At 52.1% G+C, this 20,292-nt stretch overlaps 1 protein-coding gene across 9 annotated transcripts in view; it reads right to left on the minus strand.

Annotated features, from left to right (window-relative positions):
* The window catches only part of sv (paired box protein shaven), a 243,189-nt gene that overhangs the window by 63,194 nt on the left and 159,703 nt on the right, over nt 1-20,292 (minus strand). For all 9 annotated transcript variants that reach the window (XM_070539673.1, XM_070539681.1, XM_070539697.1 and 6 more), the window contains 2 exons: nt 5,112-5,277; nt 1,595-1,792 (listed from right to left, as the gene is read on the minus strand). In XM_070539673.1, the coding sequence (XP_070395774.1) occupies nt 1,595-1,792; nt 5,112-5,277 (364 nt within the window). The remainder of the gene's footprint in view (nt 1-1,594; nt 1,793-5,111; nt 5,278-20,292) is intronic.

Here is a 20,292-nt window from a genome sequence, read left to right on the forward strand (position 1 = left end):
AACCAGTTATAGCGCAGCCGACAGTAGTGCCTTTCTCGCATTTACTGCATTATGGCAGCTGCACGAAATAACTATCCGAACGGTTTAACGAATCATCTCAGTGCACGCGACCAGATTTTGAGCTTCCGCGTGAGATTCGAGAGAATGAGAACAGTGAATTATTAGTTCGCCAGTAATTCAAACCATGTTGCGCCAAGTTGTTTCTTACACGCTGCGACTCGCTTAGTGATCCGTACCGACACGATTAAAAGAAGAGCTGTGCTGGAACTCGCGTCTCCGGGCTCTCCGTGGCCCCGTGAACCACTAGTTTGTTTCGAAGAGCACGTTTCCTCTTTCTCGATGGGAGAGAAAACGCGAGTCCCTTTGGAGAGCGCGGCGTTACATTGCCTCCGCCGCATGGGCGATCGATTGCGGCGCTAGCCTGGGTCCTCGCCAGCGGTTGGGACGCCCCGTGACCCTCTAGCAGGCCTGTTCTCGTGCGAGACATAAAGAGGTGCCCGCCAAGGCGTGAAGAGGGCGCTGCGAAAGTGGCGGAACGGCGCACGCGCCGCGAAATGCGTTTTATATGTCGTCTGAGCGGGAAGACTCCTCCGGGAAGTCCCCTTCTCCGTACGAAACCCATTTGCTGCTCTCTCTCCCTCTGTCGTTCTTTTCTGGAGCTTCAGCTGCGCGGCCTATACTTTCTTGTTTTACTCTCATCTCTGTTCTCCCGGTATACGTCTCTCCCCGCTACCACATAGGTGGCTTTCTACGGATACGCCTTTGCTCTGTTTTTATTGTTTCCGTCTTCAACATCGTCGCTCCCTTTCGCGCTCCATACCGTTGCCGTTATAGAGCGTGGTTTATAAAAGCCGCTGCGGTGGGCCTACGGCCTGGTCGATTCGAGCAGCGGGGCGCCGAGAGCAGACCGAAAAGTCGGCGGGATCAACAGGAGTGCCGATAGCCCACCACCTTCGTTGGATGTATATACGCCGCGCGTGCCCCGCGTTCGCGATAGAGGCGCGGCCGATTTTCGCCGCCGCGAATGGCCTGTGGCGGGTCTGTGTATCTTTTCTTTCATTCTGTACCTCGCGCGCCCGCAGGGATTTACGGCGACCATTCGGTGGCCCCGCGCCGTCCCTGAAAGCATTGTTTTTACGAGCTTCTAAAAGCCGCAGACGGCACTCCGAGCGCCGTTTCATAGGGTTTTCTTCCTGCGGCACTCCTTCGCGTGGAAAACAGGGTTTACCTGTTCTGCGTGAAACTGAAATACGCTGGAATGAATGGTATGGTGTTCCTGATACCAGAGGCTTCACGCGCCCAACTTCTCGTGTGGCGGATTAAATACCATATACACACGGATGTAGGCAAGCTTCGCGGCCGCGAAAGAAACAAAAACACTACAGAAACATAACAAAAGAAAAAAAAGAAAATTGAGAGGGAGCTACAGAGAATCTAACTGGCGCGGTGAACTCGTGTGTCTGTCGTTGAAACAAAAAGGAAGAGAAGTGAGATGCTGCACAACAACAGTACTAGCCGGTGAAGTGCGGTACAACACCGCATGGATCAGTGAGAAATTCATGCAGGCAAGCTGCAGTGCAGCGCGTGAACTTGCCTGTTGATGGAGCTAACGCTGGGTATGTTGTCTTGGTCGCAGACGCCGTCGGCCAGCAGCCGGTCGCGGATCTCCCAGGCGAACATGGTGGGGTTCTGCTTCTTGTAGTTCGCGATGGCGTCCACCACCTTGGGCGTGGCCACCTTCGGCTTGCTGCCGCCGATCACGCCCGGTCGGATCGAGCCTGTCTCGTAGTACCTGCATGCAGGCAACGACAGCATACGTTCTGATCACGATCATCTGCCATATATCTCTTTAACGCGTAGAGCTGTTCGCAGCTGTAGCAGCTGCCATGGGATACTCCACACTGTACGTACATATGCCCCCCCCCCCCTCCACCCAAATAAAAAGAAACAATGAAAAAGAAAAGAAAGCAAGAAAAGCAAGGAAACTTGTGATTATGACGCGTCAATGTCAATAAAATATACTTCTTCTACGTAATGGTGTACGGCCTCATATACTTGGTCATTGCTGGTTACTTCTATTTTAGAGTGTAGTGATGTGTATTTACGAGCGCTATATATAAGTAAGGCAAACTAAGGCAAACTGTTCCAATAATTGAGTTTATCGAAGACAACCTATCGAGCAAGGGCCTTGCATTCCGGGATGCTCAGCCATGGAGCTACTCAGTACGTACATTTGGAATAATCTTTGTTCTGAAGCTGAACAACCTATACGGTGCGCTTCGTGTAATCCCTTCTCCCGTAAGTGCTCCCTTAATTCAAGCAGAGGAAGAGGACCAACTTGTTGTGAAAGCAAACTGCATGCACCACCGCTTACGCGAAAAGTGTGCCCGCACGGCACGTCTTATATATATATGCACGTGTGCCACAATCCATTGTATGATATTATGAACCCCGAGCTGCCACCCAGCCGTTATTCCGCACGCTGGTGTACCCTCGGCCACGCGGCGTCAAATGGGCGCAGCCGCGCGTCCGGCGACTCCAAATTAGCTATCGATCCGTGATTGCCACCCTCTCCTCTCGACCTCTGCAATTACGCCCCGGGCTTTTCCTTCCGCGTCTCGCGTAATTAATACGGGACTCCCCCCCCCCCCCCCCCCCCCTCCTAACGCGAACCACAGGTCGCTCCTGCCGAGCCCTGGGCGTGCGACGGTCAGCGTCCAGTCTCGCGTGGTCAGCGGCTGGCCGCGTATATACGCCGGCTGGCACCCCAAACCATCTTTCACGTGCGCCACTCCCTGGCGCGGGCGTAGGGTTGAAGACCTGTGCGCGGGCGCAGCGCTGCCTGCAATTATAGCCGAGAAAAGACTGCGGCTCCCCTGCACTCTCGCACTGCGAAAGTTTGTTCGAATGAGCCTTTCACTTTGGCGTGGCGCTGCTTAGCGTTCAGGTAAGCTGCCGGCGTGCGCATGAGCGGCCGTAATCTCGCGATCATAAATGGCTCGAGCTCTCACACGAAAAGTGTGATAAAGATTGGGAGAGTGAAAGAAACGCTCGAGAGAATCGGGATGGTATCACTGCGCTTCTGCAAATAACTCGCAGGTAAAGGATTCGAGCTTTTTCCTCTAGTGATTAAAAATAGCAGACTAATTATAACATCTCAGTGGTTTGTTAACTGAAATCAAGGTACAGAAATAACCTTGTTTCGTACAAACGAAACAAAGGACAAAGTCTGTTGAGCTCGTCCTCAAAGTATGCACAGCTTGTCTGAGCTTCATTTTAGTTGCGCGGTCCAAACGTGCAGTAATTGTCTCACTGCGTTCTGTTTAAGTCACGACATTCTCCTCCACAAACGATTAATCTCTCCCGGTCACCGACCAGCCGAGTGCCGGCGGTGCCGATGAGCTTCGCGTTATAAAGTTCTGCACAAAACACTGCAAGCATCCTTCGTACACATGCGCGCGGTTGTAACCGGCGCTTAGGCGCGAAGCGCACGCGGGCTTGCCGCGAGCCATCCCGCACGGCGGCGTATGTATGCCGCGCTGCCATCTGGTTGCTGCACACAAAGGAAGGCGACCGAGCACAATTAAGTCGGCTGCAGTCTTTCAGGAGATCATTACGCTACAACGGGACCTTTTGTTGTCCCCGGGAAAGCGGTATCCATCAGCCCGCGCTGCTCGGGCGAGGTCCATTTTAAAGTCAGATTAAGACAGACGGTTGTCGGGTGGCGCTGCTGATGTCATTATTACGCACGCCAGTGAACCGCGCTGATGTCATCTCGCGGGCCGCCGCCGAGTCGATCAGTGTCCCGCCGCTGGCGCGCGGCCGGAACACCACTGCAGAGGCGCTTTTTGTCGGCCGATGAGGCGGCCGCTTCTCTGGAGGGCGCGGAGAACGAGGGACGCTTGTATAGGGATGAAGGGGCGCACCGCTCCGCGTAGCAAACGCCGATCCGCTGGCTCTTTATGTGCGCGAAAACAGGGGTGGAACTCGGGACGCATTCGAGCGTCTACATACGCGCGCCGAAGGGGGGAGGAGAGAGCACGACGCGAGAGACAGGTCCCGTTTGGCGAGCACGCACGCGCGCACGTTTTTCTTTCGGCCCGGCGAAAGGAGGAAATGACCCAAAAGTTATGGAATTTGCCGAGCGCGTTGGAGAGGACGCAGTAAATTTTCTCTGAGGGAGTCTGTCAGGCAGGAGGTGGGGTGGCCGCGGGAGCGGCACGCGAAGCTGGCTCCCTTCTGGTCAGCTTGTTCGTGGGCGCCCACGTGGAAGAAATCCGCTGCCAGTTGTTGCACGAACTTGACGCAGGGGTGCATATGCGAGGAGCTTGCGAGGCGCATTTGACTCCGCCGCGGGTTGAACGGGCACAGTCGCCTCGCCGTCGAGCCTTGACAGCCACCGAGCGAGGTGGAGTGGGCCACAGTTAACGAGCCCATCTGTTGGGCGCAGTGGGACGTGCGCGGTGTCTGCAAGGGCACCTGTCGAGTTCGGCTGGCCGTGCTATTTACACAGAAATTAAAAGCCGACTCGACAGGAAGCCGGCTGGACAAGCGGAGAGAGCGCAAACCGGAGGATGAATTGCGTTTTCGTTCGTAACGCTTATTTCATTTTATTTTTTAAAGCAATTAGTTTCAACGGCTGTAAATGTTAACGAAGCTGATCAATTTGACCGATGCGGTGCGTCATTCATATAGTCGCTGTTCTGATTATATATACTGTCTGACGTGCAAGTTATTTATTCTCACTGTACCGCTACCCTGCCCTCCATTTCCCCATCACAACTTCGGAACCATGACCTAAATTCACCTTTTTTTAATGTCCAGAGGCATGGTACGATAACAATGGGCCTTTGATTTCTATTTTTTTCAAATATCAATTCGATTTCATCAGCATTATTCTATGAGGACCTATATGAGGGTGGGGAATCACACAGCTCGGCCACAAGCGTTTTCGGATTCTACGCATTAATCAATGATCACCGTGCTCAACGGCAGAAAAGCATCGCTGCCGGAATATGCATGGCTCGGGGCCAATATTCCTCTTATGAAAAAGACACAACGCGTGTGTGCCACACTGGGCTTCCCGTTCCTTGTATGCCGAACCTTCTCACCTTCCGAGTATCTTGGAGACGCATCCGTGGGAGACCCTCAGCTGGCGGCTGATGTCGCAGGGCCGGACACCCTGGTGCGCCAGCTCCACGATGCGCTGCCGCACTACATCCGGTAATGGACGGCCGTTCACGAATACGCCGCCCAGCTGATTCACGCCACCATGACCTGCGCCGGGTGAAGAGAAAGGCACGCTCATTAAGCCATTCCGCCACCATTAGTGCCGATCACAATCAGTGGCAGCACGTGAGCCGACGTGACACGGCACAAGGTTATTAACTCAGTCACCGTGAAGAGACAGAAGAACGGGGAAAGCCAGAGAAAATGAGACTTTCTCCCCTGAACGTGAAGAATTTTCACTCATTGCCTTATATATGCAGCATGGTTTACGCATGCCGGCTGGAAAGAACCATGCACGCGCAGCGGAAGAATCGCACCACGTCATACTCGTAGTGGTGGCGAAATTTAAGCCGTAATGATTTCTATCTTATTCTTATACTGGTCTAAACGACGTCATTTTCATTCCTTCGCTTGGTTTGTGCTTGATTTGTTGAGATAGTGTTGTATTCTCTCCATTTAACCCACTTTTTCTTTTCGTTTACCGACCACCTTTTCAGTAACGCCGCACATGACCAGGCTCTGTCGAAGCCGACCAGCAACGCCAGCAATCAAACACGCAACTCAGCATTGCAGTATGTTGCATTTTACCGTATACATACCATGTCATACGTTAACCGCCGACATGCGATCATCTCTTTTTACGGGACCTCGGAGCCGTTGTTTCTGAGCAGTCTTCTGCATTCAGATCTTCTGAATACACAACTTATGAACTGCCGTGTCCCAACCTACACGTATACAGTATATGATCCAGTTTAGGCTCCCGTTCAAGTGGTTACAAGCCAAAGGCACCTAGTTAGCGCGCGTGCCCGGCCCGTGGTCCTGCTAGCAGCGTGCCGTTCGTGCCTCGAAGACAGCGCATATCGCTAATATGCCAAAATAGAGCGCGCTCCGAAGCAAGAACAAAGCGAACGCGCGGACGCACGCGTCGCAGCCGCGAAGGGGAGGCGCGCGCGGAGACACGCTGCTGACAGCGAGACAAGGTGCTCACACAGGGCGCCCAAGGCGTGCACACACCACAGCTAACAAAGAGCGAGGGCAGATGATGAACGAGCTGCAAAAGGGCGGGCCAAGCGTCAAGAATAAAGCGACGTCTGGCCCGGGGCTGCATCCACGAGCGCGGCGGATGCAAGGTAACCCGATGGCACGAGCCCGCACGTCGGCGCTCGTTTCACGCACCGCGCTGAGTTGGCTAGGTGAGCGCGCGGTGTTTCCCGCGCCTCAACGTGGCGCGCGCTTTGTGCGTTACAGCCGCTCACCAAAGGGCACGCTGCCCTAGCCGAGGTGTTTTAAAGGGTCCCTGTCATCGTGCGCACGGTGGCAGCGCGCGAGTGACACGCAGGGGCACGAGGGAGACGACTTGCCAAGGACAACCTTGATTTACGACGCCGCCAAGAGGGGAACCCTTTGATTCCGCTGCTTCGTCGACATTTTGGCTTCCGAGCGACGCGCCGTGTTCTGGCCCCACTTTCTTTCTTTCGTTCCTTTCTTTTGCCCTGTCTCAAGAAGGCCCGCAGCGCCGGATAGAGATTACGTCACTTGGAGATAAGACGGTTGTGCTACTCTTCGTGAAATAATGAATAAATGTACGTCCGTCTCTGAGACGACCCACCTCTGGCTGGCCTGCCCCCACTTATAAAAGGCAGTTGCCGGGCGCGCCTGGGCATACAGCATACGTTCGCCATTTAATTTGAGCTGCGTCGACGCGCGCCGCTGACTCACCAACTGATATTATCCTTTGGAGCTCTAAAGCGTTACACCGGAAGTTGATCGTCGCGGCGTATCACGGTCCGCAAATGAGCGAGCAATTTCTTCTTTCGCTCGAACCGCGCTTCCCCTTGTCCCTCGCTTAACGCTCGCCGCCAACGAGGACGTCCCCTGTCCTCAGCACGGTATCACATGTGTACCTCGGCGACCGAGAGACAGTATAGCGCCCAGCGCGGAGCCGACAGCGATCAAGCACCGAGGGTCAGTGTCCCGCCGACACGTTGCGGTTTTCTCGGCGGCCTCGAATAGAGCGGGCGGGCGCGGCCGGGCGTTTATATTTACCGGCGGCTGCTCTCCTCCCTCCGCGCGGGGAACCGAAGGCGTCGGCGGCGGCGCGCTTGTTCAACTAATGAGGCTATTCTCAGCGGCGGCGGTGGTAGCGGCCGCTTGTTAATAAGCGGCCTTGCCGCCGCCACCGCTGGCAGCTGTTCAGGTGGAACGAACTGCTCCTAGACGGAGCGCCGCGGCGCTGACAGGATTCCTCCGCAGGCGCGCTATGGGCGCTCTCCAGGGGCAGAGCGCGCTCGGGGGTGGGCGCTTTTCTCGTGCCGCTGCGATGATGCGCGCCCCGGGGGCTCGAGACTCGTGTCGGCGGTGAAGTAATAGCACGTGACGTTCTGACGCGCCGTCGCTCGAGCTTTGAAGGAAGCCGAAGCGAACGATATACGCGGCCGTTTCTGCATCGATCTCGATGAAATGTCATCGATGTTGCCGGGAGTTGAATCCGTGACCTGGGTGCCCATGCATGGGCCCTTTGTCGTAGTCGTTGCTACTCACGGATTCGCGTTTGTGCTGTGCACTGGAACAAAAAAAAAAGGAAAAAGCGAGATAGCGTCGTATTGTTCCGTAGTACTCGATTACGTTTCCACTTTGTTCTTCAATGTAGCTGTTTGCGAGCTTAGTGGAGAAAAGCGCAAAATGTGCGGTAATGACAAATGTGCATGTGCGCTGCGGTACACTCGATTTAGAATCAGGTCAAGAGATGACACTTTTGCAAGCGCTGTAATGTCACGTGTCATTTCTGTTGAAATCGTGCAGTTACACAATTACATGGATGACGAAACAACAATGTTCCCGCACGTCCTTGTGCGCGTAAGAACGTCTGGTTGAACGAACTGCAGTTCCCCCTAGCCAGCGTCGTACATGGACGACGCAATCAACGTGCCAGGAAGCTGTGTGCAGGAAAGGCGCCTCGTTCTGGCCCCGTATGATTAATGTTTCTCAAGTGATTGGTTCATCTTCTAGTGCGATTCCGAAATTTTTGATCGGAAAGAGACGACGAAAGTCGAGAAATTGGGTTTAATCGTTCTTGGTGGCTAGAACCGAAGAAAAATGTAACCGTAAGCAGTAATTACCGTGTAATCGCAACCCTAAAGGAAATATATTGTGGCGAGTTATTATTATCATCATCACCACCACCACCACCACCACCACCACCACCACCACCACCACCACCACCACCACCATCATCATCATCATCATCATCATCATTATTATTATTATTATTATTATTATTATTATTATTATTATTATTATTATTATTATTATTATTATTATTATTCAGGAACAAGGCTTGTCTCTGTTCTGTGTTATTGCTCCGTGTACTTTATATCTGCTCCAATATCGGCACTTACTAGAATGTCGGCTCAGTACGTAAACACAGCAGGCACTCGCGTATTTAACTGCTTCCGGTTGACATGCTGGCATCCAGCGGCATGCATGCATTATAGGTGCCCGACCTCGATTTTTCCGCGCGCAGCAGTCGCTGCCTCGTCGGCGACATTTTCTCGCGTCATCGGCGTACCCTTCCCTCTCCCCGGGCGACGAGTGCGCGCGCTGCCATGCGGCGCCCAGGAAAAAGAGGAAGCCGGACCACCCGGCGCATTGCGTCGACGCGCTGCCATTTTCGCGAGCGCCAACGTGCTCGATTTGCGGCGGCGATAAGGGCCCACCCAAGAATTCCTGCCGACTGTGCCGCCAGCTCAGCGCCCGGGGGTTTCTTCATCCGCGGCCAAGGGCCTTTTTTCGCCGCCGCCGCGGTCGGGTTTAAATTTGTAAAAAGACGGGATGCTCGCAAGCCGGCGAACAGGGTGGCTGCGGGAAAATAAATTGGGATTCCCAGTCGGGAATGAAAAAGCGCAAGAGGGAGGGAGGGTTCGCCGCGTGATAGCGGCGCGCGATTGCGGACCTCTCTTTGCTCCTCCTCTCTCGCACAGCTCTATTTACGTGTTTCGGCTCTCACTGCTGCTGCTGCCGACGGCGGTCGCATCGCGTAGGGCCGCTGTCTCTAAACGATGTCGCGGCCGGTTTATGCGGGGCCTGCGTGACGACTATATAGAGAGCGGCAATTAGGAGGCACTCGAAATAGCGTACCCCCTCCGCCGGTGACGCGATCGCCGCGAGAGAAACACGCTTCAATGACGGTGGCTCGAACGGCTCAAGTTCGCGGACACGTGTCGTGTGTGTGCGCGCGCGGCGCATTCTGCGTGGCAGAGGTTTAAAAGCGGCACGCTTCGCTTGGCGTGGATGAGGGCTTTCCTCGTGTCCTTTTATTTCTCGTTGGCACTGTCGGCGGTGCGCGTCATATTGGTCAATCATTGATGTAATGACCCTATGCGCGGTGACCTTCGTGAGCGATCGCGGAAGGCGAATTTTTAAAACCTTTCTGACTGCGCGAAGTTGCGCTTTGTCACTGTATCGGGGGAAACGAAAACATGCAGCATCTCGGTAAACACTGGCAAAGTGATGTAGTGTGTCACCTACTTCCTTCTTATTGCGCCGAAAGTTTCGCCAGCTTATAAGCCTATCATCCATTCAGTACTGTCAAGAAACTTAGAAACTTTGTCGAAATCGACAATTACTAAATTAAACAGCAGAGAATCATTTTTATCAAATAGCTTCGTAGGAGCTTTCCCTACAGGAGAGAGCTATAGCTTCCTACACTGTCCTCCAGCCTACCCAAGTGCGCAAGGCACGCTAACTCGCTAAACAGGCTATATACAAGTAAATAATACGTCCATGTTCGTTCAGGAGGAACTTGGGACTCTCGCCACAACGTTTTTCGAAAAGCAGCTAACCCGCGACAAGCACTTAGGTTCTCCGTCTGCCACGACGTGGAAAAACCAAGTGCACTCTCTTTTCTTTCCAACTGCGTGCACGCATGCGCTGTCCTGTCTCTTTTCTTTTCCCGCAGGCGAGTACTCTTCGCTGATAAACAGTGGCGACATTTGAGAACCTAAATACGCGACCCTCCTCCGGGGCAACGCGGTTCGTCTCTCTGCAAAGCAGGCCAGCGAGTGCGCTCCTCTCCTCGAGCCCACGCTCTCTTCCGCGAACTGACTGAGTGCGCGCTCGGATTTACCTCAGCAGCCTTTCTCCGCGAGCGCGCTCGCGCAGAAATAAGCACCGCGCGCAGCATCGTTCTCCCGCGCGGGCATTTCGGTGCGGGCGCCTAATCCTGCAGAGGGGGGAGCCCGGTCCGCGAAACGTGGCTCGTATACACGTGCTCGAACGATATTTCAGGAGCTGTACACGCCGCCGTTGTTATTAATTTACGGGCCGTAATAACCACGCTCGCCGGCTGCGGCCGCGGGAGCTTCCCCTTTGCGTGGACGCCGCTGCGGACGCGATGATAGCGCCCGCGCGCCAAGGCAGTGGGGATTCCCGCCAACAAGGCGCTGCTGCGGCCGAAGGCGGCCCCGAGCGCTGCGCTCCCCGCGTGCTCGCGTAATGCGCGCGCGGAGCCGAAGGAGAGCCGCGCGGAGCTTTCGTTCTCTCCTTTTTGTTTTGCACGGTGCCGGGCTTTCGCGCTGCACAAATCTCCGGCAGCGAGGAAATGCACCGGTCGTTGTTGGCGCAGTGTGTCGCAGCCAAGGGGAGGAGGCAGCGACGCCGCGCACTTTGTAAAATGGTTCGCGCTGCTGCTGCTATCACTCGGCCGCTGCAGAAGGGGTTTCCCATGCTCGAGAGGCGCTCTCTTTCTCTCTCAAACGCACCCTGTTTGTGTGCATGTGCAAGGCTTGGCACCTCGCATTAGAACGGACGCGCAGGAGTAGACTTTCGATGGCTTTGCATTTCGCACGCGCGTGTTGTCGCCGAAAGTTTGTCTGCGTTCTTTGTCGTCACACACACACACACACACACACACACACACACACACACACACACACACACACACACACACACACACACATCTATATATATATATATATATATATATATATATATATATATATATATATATATATATATATGGAAAGTCAAGGTGGGTTAAGGAGACGGGGGAGTGAAACAAACTAACAAACTGTGAGCAAGCATAGTGGAGAAAGAAAGAAAACATAGGCGCGAGCAAGACGCAATACTCCGGCAGCTGCCTTCACTGCAGATTCAATCCTTACGTCCAGCATACAAGTAGCTATTGTCATCTCCATGTAAGAGCAGATATGAGGTGTGGGTACAGTAGCAAATTGACCTAATAACCTAAGAATTAAATTATGGGGTTTTACGTGCCAAAACCGCGATCTTATTATGAGGCACGCCGTAGTGGGGTACACTGGAAATTTGGACCACCAGGGGTTCATTAATGTGCACCTAAATCTAAATACACGGGCCCCCATCGAAATGCGGCCGCCGTGGCCAGGATTCAATCGCGCGCCCTCGCGCATAGCAGCCCAACACCATAGCCACTAAGCAGCCACGACGGGTAACTTATTAATATCCCAATAAATCGGCCCTAAAGTAAGCTTATTGCATGATGGCGCTCTAGCCGAATTCAAGGTATGCATCTGATGCTACGGGCTCTGCTCGGAGTGGTCATATAATGTGCAGTGTCAAATGGTATCTGTCACTGTGATGCGGCATTCTTGGGGCACAGACGTGCACGATAGGCGTGTTGATAACACTGTGCAGACTGCACAGATGTGAAGTCACCCAGGCAAGACAGGCAATTTTTCGCTGAATTAACGCGCTGGAACCTATAATAAACTCGAAAGATCGTAGACGTCCGTCTGCAAGACTGATGCCCCTTAGAGCTTCTGCCTCTTCTTGCACAAGTTCTAAAACAACCTTTTTTTTTGCGTTTCGGCATGGTTGCAGCAAATGAATTACTCTACGCACGTTACGTCGTCGCACGAGGTAAAAAAAGGGAGAGCGTACTCCGTAGAAAGTATAGCATCTGAGGCGCGTATGATACGTACCAGATAAACTAGTAATCAGGCCTTTCACAGCAAAACTACACGATCACGCGGGGCTTGTGCGCCGTGCACAGTAGCCAGAAATGGGCTCGAACTGCTTCTCTCCTAACTTGAATTATCTTTGGTAGCTGTACGTTTTGGGCGATAGCATAACACTTTGTACGCTGTTCGGCTTTCTCATTTCACGCAATTTCGACGACATATACGGTGTCCGCTAATAAGTTAGCGTAAAACCCTTGCTTCTTCCTTCGGTGTCAGGCGTATTATATGATAAACTTGTATATAGGATGTCAGACGGATATCTAGTTGTATTAACGTTTCAGCGTCGGCTCAGTGAGTAGCATGACATCCTGAGGAATGAAGGCTACAGCCTAGATATACGCCAGTGGCTACATGACGGCGTCATTCAAGACCGCCGGAGCCACCAGACGTTCTCACATCATGATCCTGCACGAGTACGCCTATTCAACCGAATTTCAGCTTTGGAGTGCCCTCCACTTACGTTTACAAATGACGTTGCTCTGTTCTGCAACGCTGGAGATAACTTACAACAAATTCTTGAATACCTTGACCAGCAAAGTTTAAGAGTAAGCTTGAGGATTAATATGCAAAATACTAAAGAAAGGTTCAATAGCCTTGCAAGAGAACAATAATTTGTGGATGGCAGTTGACCTCTATAGAGAAGCTGTGCAAGAGTCTATGCCCAATATTCACAGGGAACCCAGATCATGAGAGAAATTTCACGATACGAGATAAAATTGGCTTGGAGCGCATATGTGCAGACACTCCCAAGCCATGGCCCGCAGCTTACCGCTATCATTGAAAAGAAAAGTATGCAATTAATGCATTCTACCAGCAGCAGTCAATGGGGGCTCACATTTGGAGGATAACAATGAAGCTTGAGAGGAAGCTAACGACCAGACAACGAGAGATGGAACGAAAAATGGTGGCCGTAACGTTAAGAAACGGTGTTTCAGCAAACACTTTCAAAAAATCTTTAAGAATTGCCTGTGGCAGATATCACAATTCTAGTTCATGAGCTGGTCTGCTCGAAGCGGCGGACAATACTTGCACAAAAATTGAGATGCCAAATCGACTAATTAATAAAACTTAACTAATTACGTTTTAACTAATGATAGTATGGCGCATATTGCAATTTACAAAAAGTAAATTGGTTAACAAAATTGCGTTTCATGGACTGAAGCACACAAGTAACTGGAATGTCAATGCATTCGTCCGCATAGTTCGGGAATTTATATCTCGAAGTGGTTGTCGTCCTGAGAATTCGTTTCAAGTGGATCCGCCTTGCGAATACCACTGCTAGAATTTGTAAATTTCAATTTGGGTCATAAGATCATTAGCTAAAAGTTAATTAGTGAATTATTGTTAATTAGTCGATTTTGAATTTTTTTGCAAGTAATGTCCGCTGCTTCGAGTATAGACCGGCTCATAAGCTAGAATTGACCTATCTGCCACAGGCAACCTTTAAAGAATTTTGAAAGTGTTCGCTGAAACACCCTGCAAAATGTGGCCGATGTTCTATAATTAGAATTAAGACGAAGAAATGGCGTTGGTTAGATCATGTACTGCGTCGGGTCAGATGGGGGTATACTGACGAAAAGAAAATGCACTAGAAAACAGCAAAAGGATTAGTGGCTGTCAGGAGATTAGGAAATTTGCAGACGTATGATGGAGTCAACTGATGCAGGACGGGGATAATTGGATATTGCTTTGAGAGACTTTAATCCTGCAGTGGATGCAAAGTAGACTTGTTGATGATGACCATAATGATTACGCGAGCACTCTTCTGCGCAGGTTTAGCTCATTACAAATGATCTCGTGCGCACATTGGAAGAGAATTTGTGCACCTATAGACCGGCGGGAGCGATCAAACAGTGGCGACAGCGCAAATATTTGGAGCAAGTATTCCCTAATCATCGTTTCAGCATGCATGTTAATGGCGTGGTGGCCATAGTCATTGAGGCAGTCGTATTAAATTTAAACGTTATATTCCGCATGACATGCTTGTATGTGCAAATAGTGGTTGAAGTATTGCCGTATACCACAATGGGTACAAGAAGCATCGTAAAACCATTTGCGCAGACATTCATGAAACAAGTGATCTTACAGTCACCTGGACACTCGCAGTTGTTGAATTTCAAGCAGCACCCCCACTGAGGAGCAGCTGCGCATAATAAACAACCTTAAGGATCAATCGCGACGTAAATGTACTATTCTGGCGAGCATACCTGTACACTGAATAAAACAAGGAAAATATTACTTGTAAGTTGCGCTTTATTGAATATGAAGACGGGGACGACTGTATATACACATATATGCGAAGGTTCTCCTTTCCGAAGTTCAGTTCTTGTTACTGTCTTGTCTTTTTGCCATTTGCACGCATTTACATCTGGAATATGCCAAGTATAATGTCTGATGCAATGACGTCTGTTGAAATATTTACAATATGTGGGAAGCGGGCTACCGGATTGAGTCAACAAAAATATACGTAATGTTGCTGCTTATCGATGCATAACGCAGGACTCCGGCTCAGTGCCTTCCTGACGACCAAATTACAAACCAAATATCTGATAATCTACATTCAGTTGAAAAAATTAAAGAGCTCAATGAGATATAAAACATGTAGAAGAAGAAGCGATATACGATTCGAAATTGTTAAGATATTCTTTACGAGGTAGACACCTCAGGTACAGCACGCAATCGCCTATGAAACAGTTCTGGAAAAAGAAAGAAAGAAAAAAGAATCAATGATCATTTGTGTAAAACGTACACGACGCCTGCACGACGAATCACGCAAGATGCGAACTGCATTCTACAACAATCCCACTCTTCGACATCTTTTGCCGCCTTTCAAACATTTTTCTTCCTTTTTTTCAATATTTATTTTTGCCATTTAATCACACCCGCGTCGAAAATAACATCCGAGACATATCCAAGCTGCCTTATCGAAAGTTGTGTACAGATTGGAAGGTACAACAAACTCGTACCTAATACGGAGCTTTAGGTATTCCTGAAAAGTCAGTCAGTATATATTTACACCAACTCTCCCATCAGTTTAAGTCAGGGTAAACAAACGCTCCGCACCGCATTGAAGGGACGTGTGAACAACAGCCGGACAGCGGTGAGCAGTGGCCTTCCGTGAAAAATGCGCTTAAATAAACAGAACACCGCTCGAAATTAATGTTGGAAAACAGTGCATCGGGAACAGCGGTGTGATAGGTGAGCAGTGAATAAGTGGAATGTGCGCCGACGGGGGGGGGGGGGGGGGGGTGCTGCGACGCTTTATTCGCTTACACTTGAGCGCCGCCGCTGCGTCGTCCCCGGTGGCATAGCCCGCGCTCGCATCACTCCTTGGCGCCCGGTCGCTCGCGGGGAGAGAGCGACTCTTTTTGGGGGTGGATGCTATTTTTCCGGGCCACTTTTGTCGTCTTTTCTCGCGCCGCGCGGCAACGCGCAAGAAGAAGAGGAGCCATGGCGGCGGGCGCTTGCTCGTGGGATCTCAAGATAGAATCCCTTCGCATGTTCCTCGCGTTGGGAGATTCTCTGCTCCCCTGTGCCTCGGGCCGCCACCGCGGCCCCCCCACCGCTGTGTTCTCTCTCTTTCCCTCGATTTTGTAAATGTTCTAGGGTTTGGCGTTATTTCTTTATTTCCTGCTGTATGAAAAGCTGGCGCGCGCGCTGTTTATATACCAATTGCTTCGCCTTCAGGAGCTCTGCCTCGACCGTCATGTTTCTGAGACGAGCAAGCAAGGCGAGCTTTGGGGAGAACCTCGCCACGCAACGTGCTCCCATATAGCGCGCCCGTTGCAATGCGAAGTGACCAAGGCAGCAGCGTGAGCGCACCGCGTGGAAGCTCAGCCGATGGAAATGTCCCGACGGAAACGGAAAACGGCTATTCCGGAAAAACATTGCGAGGCTCACCCCACCCAGGCCTCGCGTGCAACTGCTTAAAAACATTACGTCGATTTGCGGGAAACATATCTCGCGAGTGCAGCGACGACCGGAGCAACCTGCAGCCGGTGTAACCATACGGCGTTGTTGAGGGCGCCGGTAGTGGCGCGGCAACAGCGATGCCTTCATCGCGCGACGCACTGTGCTGACGAGCAATGAAAGTGGCATAAAATCAAGAGTCCAGAAAGAGCCCCTCTAACGGCCCGCCGCGGCGTGGACAGGCCCGGGCGGCTGTCACGCCCAGATAAAGCGGTGGACCCCGCTCACTCGCGCCGCAGCGACGACGCAGCAACAGCCAGCGGCCGCGTGTGTACGTCGAGTGTATCCCACGCGAGCGCAGCAGCGTGCCCGCACGGCCCCAAGAATCTCGCCCGGCGTGCCAAGAATCTGCACGCCCGCGTCTCCGTGCGGCAGCGTTGCGAGGGGGGGCGAAGAAGGCCGGCTGCGTCTCGCTAATCAGTCATTGTAATGATGCGCCGCCAGCAGAGGCTGCGCGCCACCCGCGTTTGCTTTGTCCGGCGAGCGTGCGCCGGGCGCGCGTTTTATTTAGGCTGCCGGTTGGGCGGCGCTGCCTCGCCTGTCACCGAATACGACACGCCTCATAGGGTCGCCGCCGCCGCTTTGTCGGCAAGCCGAGCCCGTGCCCGATTATACCCATATGCACGCGGGGGCGGGTGATGAATTGCGCGCCGACTCCTTGTACCCTTGATGCTGGCTCGAGTCGTCCTTTTCGTCTCATGTACATAATAGGTGGCGGAACCTCGCTTTGCTAGACAATGGCACAGGTGTGCTCTACGCCGGCAATTTGTCACTTTAACGGCGTGAAGGCGTTAAAGGATCGCGACACGCTAGTTTATGCCTCCTCGGCGCACCTCTGTTGTTTCGCCTCCGTAAGACATGTCTGTGATTCATAGCAGTGAGTGCGCAACTGAAGCTCTATGTATCGTTGTTTGCCTTGCCTCGTCGGAGTACTTACCCGTTCTAAGTGCGCTAAACTTGCCCGTTACGCAAATAAAGTCGCATAGCGGTTGAAGGAATGGATGTGCTGCATAATCAAAAGTTAGCGAAAACTGCAGTTATGCTAAAGAAAACCAGCTTCCGGTATCCGAAAGGCATTTAAAAAAAATTATGTTTTGCGTAGCACAGAATGACTATTATATTGTTCAACGTGCACTCCTTTGCGAGTGCACAAGTATCCGTTTCCTTCTTACATTTTCTTGTCTCGCTTTCGTGCTGCGCCCAGCACCAGCTTCGCTATAGTCGCTGCTGAGGTAAGCATGGCGCTTCTGACACAAACGCTCCATGTTCCACCGAGATGGTATATAACGTCGGACGTTGTGCCCTTTAAGAGCGGAAGGAGATTTAAAAAAAAAGCGTAGAAAAAGAAAGGGTGGTGCGGGGAAAGGTGAGATTTAAAGCAGCACCCCGACAATAAGAAAAATGCGGGTAAAGGCGACGATATATGGCGACATGGAGAGCGACTCGGGCCGGAACAGTGGCGCGAAGGAGGGAGCCCTCCCCGTATTAATAGCGGCGAAACGCATCGCGTCACACGCATAACGCGGCCGTCTCTTCCTCCCAGGTCGGCGCACAGCAAAGACGCACTCTGCAGCGCGCCTTCTCCACGGCGGCTCGGCTGCCGCGCGAGGAAGTGAGCGGACGCCGCGCCGCGAACACGGGCTCACAACGATCCCCCCTTGGGTCCTGCCGGCTCTGGCTCGAGTATTCGGAACAGAAATTAATTTTCAGGAAGCTCCTCTGTCCGCGCACCGCTGCCTGTTGGCCGCGCCGTGCTCAAAGGCGTGACCGCTCTCAAAAGACCTCTTTCAAAGGGCCACTCGGTGCTGCGTCTCTGTCTGTCCGCAGAGGAGGCTGCGGCGCGCCGCGGTGCGCGCGTGCTTGTGCCGACACAGCGCGCGCCAGGAGACGGGGCACTACATCGCGCCTCTCGGGGCGAGCGCGCAGCTGCTGCAGAAGGAGCGCGCGATGTCTTAACGCCTGCCTGTACTACGTATACTCGCGTATACCAAACGCGCAATTATGAATGCGTGGCCGTCCGTTGTTTCATCTCTCTGTATCTTTCGAGATATGTGAGTGAGCGAGGATTAAGTGACTGTTGCGACGACGCGTCTTTTTCAGACTTCGAAAAGGGACAGTTTGCCGCTGGAGCAAACGGCGCTCAACTCTCGTCGTGCGGACAGTTGCACCACGCACGCTGACAGAAGAAGCATGGTTAAGGACATGTTACTGCAGGATTACAGGAGGGCCGGCGTGTCCCTACACTAAACTTAACCACACCTGAAGCGTGAAAAAAGAAGGCGCAAGACGACGTTCTCGCCATTGTTTGCCGTGCTTTTTCGTAAGCTGTGTCTTTCCGCGCTCCTGCTTCGGTAAAAGATTCGCGGTGCGCTCCGTTCATCTCGAGGGTGCAGCTCAGACACGGCAAATATTCCTGAGTGGCGTAACGTCAACGGTAAAAAGACCGCCGAGGACATAATTTAAGGCACTGGCCTTATCCCGGATATTTTCTAACTTCCCAAAGGGCAACGGCACCTAGTAATGCCGCATCGTTGACTCTGCATACGTATGTGGCAAGGCATCGTCTCGAGTTTCCACTAAAGCTAGAATAGCTCTTTGTTTGTGGTCGTTCTTGTACCGCTTCATCCTGTTGTGTACGGCGATTCTTATGTAAGTCCATTTTTCTGCCCCACTTCATTCGCACCAACCTCTCTGACAGCGAGGGCTACAATGGCTGTACGAAGTGCGTCAGTGTGCACAGCGCTTTGCCTCGTGTAGCTCACGTTCTTTACCGGCTGGGACGACGAACAGAACCACGTTGGCTGCGCGTGCCGTGCGTCCGCGCCCACCGCGAGTGTGCACCTCGGGGCGAGCCGCTAATCGCCGCCGGGACACGCGAGCCATCGGATACATGCACCGGGTGCCGACCGTGGCCGCGGCGGCGAAACAATGGCCGCTGGGTGGTGCCTGCACGTGAGACTCGCCCGAGGGGATCGGCCCTTTTGTGATGGTGCCGCCGCTGTCGTTTGGGCGGCCGGCGGTCTTGGCCCTTCGCTCTCCCGCCGGCCGCCGCGGCACGTACGACATTCATGCTTCATTACAGACGGAGCACGTCGCTGCAGGGAGCCGATCGTTGTCGGTGCGGCGACAGAACGTCCATCTTGGCCGCCACTGCCTGCGCCGTGCTTCACGCCGGCGCTTCCTGCTTCTGTCCCGGCCTTCTTTCCTTTCTTTAGTTTTACTGCGCAAAGGTGTAACGTGTTCGCGAACCGAGTTTGAAAACGTCATGCTCCGTGCACACTATAAATAGTTCTTGTGCGCAGGCTAAAAGAGGTACGTAGACAATATTTGGCATCGAGAGACACTTAGGACCCAAGATGGCCGTTGCGAAATTCCGATATTGTGACTTAATTACCATAGTCGCAATTAACTGCTGAACATTGTTGTAGTACAACACACAAAGTTCACACAACAAATTATTGTAATTGACAAGCTAAAAGAGATACGGAGAGCATAGAGAGAGTCGTTAAACTGAAAATCAAAATTTTGAAAATTAAACATTTCAAGGCTGTGAAATTATTGGTGTACTCACAGTTACTAGCTAATAAAGACGTATGCATATTTGGCCAAGTGAAGCGCAGTCGTTCGTATATAGCGAGGCTTACAACTTAGCAGTCATTCTCACGCTCACAATTATCTTCGCTATCCGTAACTGCAACTGCTGTAAGTGTCACCGTCATGTCATCGTCGGGTCGTCGTCGTGCCATCGTGCATCATGGCACCTTCGTCGTCATCGTTATGCCGCATCCTGTTCGAAGATCGAAGATGATGCGCATGTTTCCCTCATAGACTACAGAGTCAAGACATTGACAACATTGTCTGGATAGTAATTGCGAAATGTGCTACAAGCTAGAAATTCTAGTACATAGTGGCTTTAGATAACTTTCAGCTTTATCCAAGGTTAAGGGTGCGTTGCACCCGTGAAATCTGGATACGTTCCTTCGCTTGCGTTTGAACGAAACGAGTGAGGAAACAAAAACTATACTCGGTTAACTGCTTTGCACAGTAGATGACTTCAGGACGCAAAAAGTTACATATGTGTGTGCCAATATTTTAA

Source organism: Dermacentor albipictus, chromosome 1 (assembly GCF_038994185.2).
Source record: "Dermacentor albipictus isolate Rhodes 1998 colony chromosome 1, USDA_Dalb.pri_finalv2, whole genome shotgun sequence".
Classification (NCBI taxonomy): domain Eukaryota; kingdom Metazoa; phylum Arthropoda; class Arachnida; order Ixodida; family Ixodidae; genus Dermacentor; species Dermacentor albipictus.